We start from the raw sequence: 4,036 nt of genomic DNA, 5'->3' as shown, positions 1-4,036 counted from the left end.
TGTGTGGACACATAAAGTTGGGTGTCATCTGCATAGCAGTGTAAATGTATGTTACGCCTTCTAAAGGTGGACGTGGCTCACACTGTGCTGGCGCTAGCTAGAGCGAAGGACCCAACATCTGTGTCGCGCTGGGTGCTGCAGTCAATTTTTACAGCTGCTGTACGTGTACGAGATGCGCCCGCTTCCTGTCATTTCCAAACACGTATCTCTGACTTTGTTTAGTTAGTGACGTTTCCACAGCACAGCTCTCCTGCCGAGGTCCACAGAGACATGAAACAAATGACTTACTCAAAGCAGTTGTACTATGAGCACGGCGTGCGCGCGCCCTCGCTGGCGTGCACTTTGCTTGACGCAGCAGGAAACTGCTGCAATTGAAATGAATATGTTTCTATTAGATTACTGTGATTCAAACCACTTGCAGTAATCATAGTACTTGTACTGCATATAATAACTGCAGGACTTGTGCTGCAGATAATAATGGTAGTACTGTAGGTATTTATTTATTTATTCTGTGTACTACTGAATCTGTTTATTTGTATTCAAACACAGTACTGCTGTACTTATTCTTAGTTTATGTGTAGTTTTACAGTTTGCACCTTCGATCCATGAGGACGACATTTCACACGACCTGACCACTAATCACAGTACATGTACTGCAGGTACTTCTGCGAGCTGTGTCTGGACGATAGCCTCTACGCTCGGACGTCCTGTAAGCTGAAAACTGACAACATCTTCTGGGGCGAGCGCTTCGATTTCAGCAGCCTCCCACCTGTCGCCTCCATCACGCTGCACCTGTACAAGGACACCGACCGGAAGAGGAAGAAGGACAAAAGCAGCTACGTCGGGTTAGTCAACATCCCGGTCGCCACGGTGACTGGCAGACAGCTGGTGGAGAAGTGGTACACACTGAGCACGCCCAGTACAATCCGAGGTATGTAGATCCACTCGGGCTCGTGAGCTGAGGTGTATCATTTGTGACACCCTCTTAACCTGTCCCACCCGATTTCAGGTAAGTCGTCTGTGCCAACAGTGCGGGTCAAAGCACGTTACCAGAGTATCGTCATCCTGCCGATGGAGCAGTACAAAGAGTTTGCGGAGTACATCAGTTCCAACTACCTGCTGCTCTGCTCCACCTTGGAGGCCTCAATCAGCCTGAGAGCGAAGGAGGAGCTCGCTGCTGCACTCGTGCACATCCTGCACAGCACGGGCAAGGCCAAGGTAACCCCGCCCACCACACCTGAACTCTACACCTGGCCTGCCACCACCACCTGTTCTTCTTTCAGCCCAGTGACCTTTCACCCCTCACTGCAGGACTTCCTGACCGACCTGATGATGTCAGAGGTGGACCGTTGCCGTGACAACGACCAGCTGATCTTTAGAGAGAACACATTGGCGACCAAAAGCATTGAGGAATACCTGAAGTTGATTGGACAGAAATACCTACAGGATGCACTTGGTACACACACACACAAACACACACACACACAAAAGCCCCCCCTGTGTGCTTATTGTGATATTTATTGATCAGCTGTGTGTGTGTGTGTGTGTGTGTGTGTGTGTGTGTGTGTGTGTGTGTCCAGGTGAGTTCATCAAAGCTCTGTACGAGTCTGATGAGAACTGTGAGGTGGACCCGTCTCGCTGTGCGACCTCTGACCTCGCGGAGCATCAGGCCAACCTGAGGATGTGCTGCGAGCTGGCATTTTGCAAAATTCTTGACTCATACAGGTACGCACACAAGATCACGCACACCACTGACGCTCCAGGCCGGCACATGCTGACTCTTGCCGATTGTCACTCAGGGTCTTCCCCCGGGAGCTGAAGGAGGTGTTTGGGTCATGGCGGCAGGAATGCGGCAACCGAGGACGGCCAGACATCAGCGAGCGCCTCATCAGCGCCTCGCTGTTCTTGCGCTTCCTGTGTCCGGCCGTGATGTCGCCATCACTATTCGACCTGATGCAGGAATACCCTGATGAACGCACAGCGAGAACCCTGACGCTGATCGCCAAAGTGATTCAGAACCTTGCCAACTTCAGCAAGTACGCCACGGCTTTTATTGTGAAACAATACAGGGCTTTTATTTGGAAAGGACAGCAGCCTTTTTTCTAACGGGGTGTAGGCCTTTTATTTTGATGGAATACAGGGTTTTTATTCTGAAAGGACTCCAAGGCTTTTATTCTAAAGGAGCAAAGAATTTTAAAAAGAATTTATTTTGAAAGCAGTTTAGGGCTTTTTTTTAAAGGACTTTTATTCTGAAGGAGTGATGAGTATTTATGGTGAAGGAGTGGAAGGCTTTTAGTTCTGAAAGGAGTTCAGGACCAGTATTCTGGAAGAAGCACAGGGCTTTTATTGTGACGTACCAAGCCTGTTCTGAAGTAGTGCAGAGCTTTTACTTTGAAGTCTCTGTACCTGCACTGTGCACGGCTACCTGCCAACTGTATGCGTGCGTGCATGCTGACCTGCTGACGCTGGCGGTCTTACCTGTCGCGCAGGTTCGGCACTAAGGAGGAGTACATGCTGTTCATGAATGACTTTGTGGAGCGGCAGTGGAGCAGCATGCAGCGCTTCCTGCAGGAGATCTCGAACCCCGACGGGCTGAACCACACCGCCGGCTTTGACGGGTACATCGACCTCGGCCGTGAGCTGTCCAGCCTGCACACCCTGCTGACTGAGCTCGACCAGGTAATGCACCTGTCCTGGCAGATGACTCACCTGCCTGCCCAGGTAACTCCCTGACTGCTCTCGCTCTCTGTTTTCTCCAGTCGTGCCTGTCGAAGCTCGGCCCTCTTCCTCGAATCCTCAGAGACGTATCGGCAGCGCTTGCCAATCCAGGGGGTGTGGCCAGTGCAGGGGGCGTATCTGTTTCTTCCCCAGAGCCTCAACGTGTAGTGTCTCCGCCCCCTCTCTCCCCAGCCCCCTTGTCTCCGCCCCTTTCTCCACCTCTGGCGACCTGTAATCCCTCTGTTGGCCTGCAGGGCAGCATGGGACTTGATGGAGGGTTAGCATCCTGTGTTTCCTGTTAGCATTAGCATCCCCAGTGGTGAACAGAGAGGGCTCTCACATGGAGCTTCTGCACATGCTCACAGTTGTCTGTGCATGCCAGCGCAGGAAGAGTCTGGCTGATGCATGGCTTAAATATCTGACGTGTTATCTGTGTGTGTGTGTGTGTGTGTGTGTAGATTGGTGGATTTCACCAGACTCCCCTCGCCGACTCCTGAGAACAAAGACTTGTTTTTCGTCACTAAAGGGTCGAGCCTACAGCCTGCATCAGGTGACCTTTCACCTCTCTTCTTTATCCACTTTCCCATTTCTCCACCACTCTGTCACCCCTGACTCTTCCTGTGATGTCACTTTCTCCAGGCATGCAGGGTTCTCCAGCACCAAGCTCATCCTACTCAGAGTCCAATGAGAATGAGGCAGCGTTTGAAATGACCAATGGAGGTCGGAGAGAGGGGTCCGAGCTGAACAACGAGAGCCGCAGCTTGTCTCTGGTGGACCTGCATGACACCTCCCCTGGCGACGGCCTCGACGATGGTCAGTGGCAGCGCAGGACGGGGCTCCTCCCCCTCTCCTTCCAGAATCCCGTCTATCACATGACCACCACATCACCGCGGCAGCCACAGCAGCAGCAGCAGGCCGACGCCACACCCTCAGACGGCTCGGTGGGGTCGCAGGGAAATGCAGACGACAGGAACACCATGGTGACCAAACCGGCGTTTCTTACCCAGATGTCAGTGGGACTGACAGGGGGGGAGAGGGGGGAGAGGATGTCTGCTATGTCGAGCAGCAGCAGTGGCGAGGAGTACTCGCGGCGAGCGCTGTCCCTCAGCGAGACACTCACAGGTAGAGTCCAGGGTTGGGGGTCAGAAGCAACAGGAAGTGTTTGTGTGTGTCAGTGCTAGGACCAATTCTGTTTACATTACAGGGAGTGCAGAATTATTAGGCAAATGAATATTTTGTCCACATCATCCTCTTCCTGCATGTTGTCTTACTCCAAGCTGTATAGGCTCGAAAGCCTACTACCAATTAAGCATATTAG

At 52.2% G+C, this 4,036-nt stretch overlaps 1 protein-coding gene across 1 annotated transcript in view; it reads left to right on the top strand.

The window, feature by feature from the left end:
• The window catches only part of dab2ipa (DAB2 interacting protein a), a 41,392-nt gene that overhangs the window by 31,775 nt on the left and 5,581 nt on the right, over positions 1-4,036 (top strand). Inside the window, exons 9-17 of the mRNA XM_005947763.3 lie at positions 660-931; positions 1,010-1,218; positions 1,312-1,456; positions 1,581-1,725; positions 1,800-2,036; positions 2,490-2,679; positions 2,760-2,995; positions 3,177-3,268; positions 3,358-3,840. Of these exons, the coding sequence (XP_005947825.1) occupies positions 660-931; positions 1,010-1,218; positions 1,312-1,456; positions 1,581-1,725; positions 1,800-2,036; positions 2,490-2,679; positions 2,760-2,995; positions 3,177-3,268; positions 3,358-3,840 (2,009 nt within the window). The remainder of the gene's footprint in view (positions 1-659; positions 932-1,009; positions 1,219-1,311; positions 1,457-1,580; positions 1,726-1,799; positions 2,037-2,489; positions 2,680-2,759; positions 2,996-3,176; positions 3,269-3,357; positions 3,841-4,036) is intronic.

The sequence above is a fragment of the Haplochromis burtoni genome, unplaced genomic scaffold, assembly GCF_018398535.1.
Source record: "Haplochromis burtoni strain Fernald_Lab_line unplaced genomic scaffold, NCSU_Asbu1 Contig_541, whole genome shotgun sequence".
NCBI lineage: Eukaryota > Metazoa > Chordata > Actinopteri > Cichliformes > Cichlidae > Haplochromis > Haplochromis burtoni.
The sequence above is the reverse complement of the archived record's forward strand: the minus strand, read 5'-3'. Positions and strand labels throughout refer to the sequence as shown.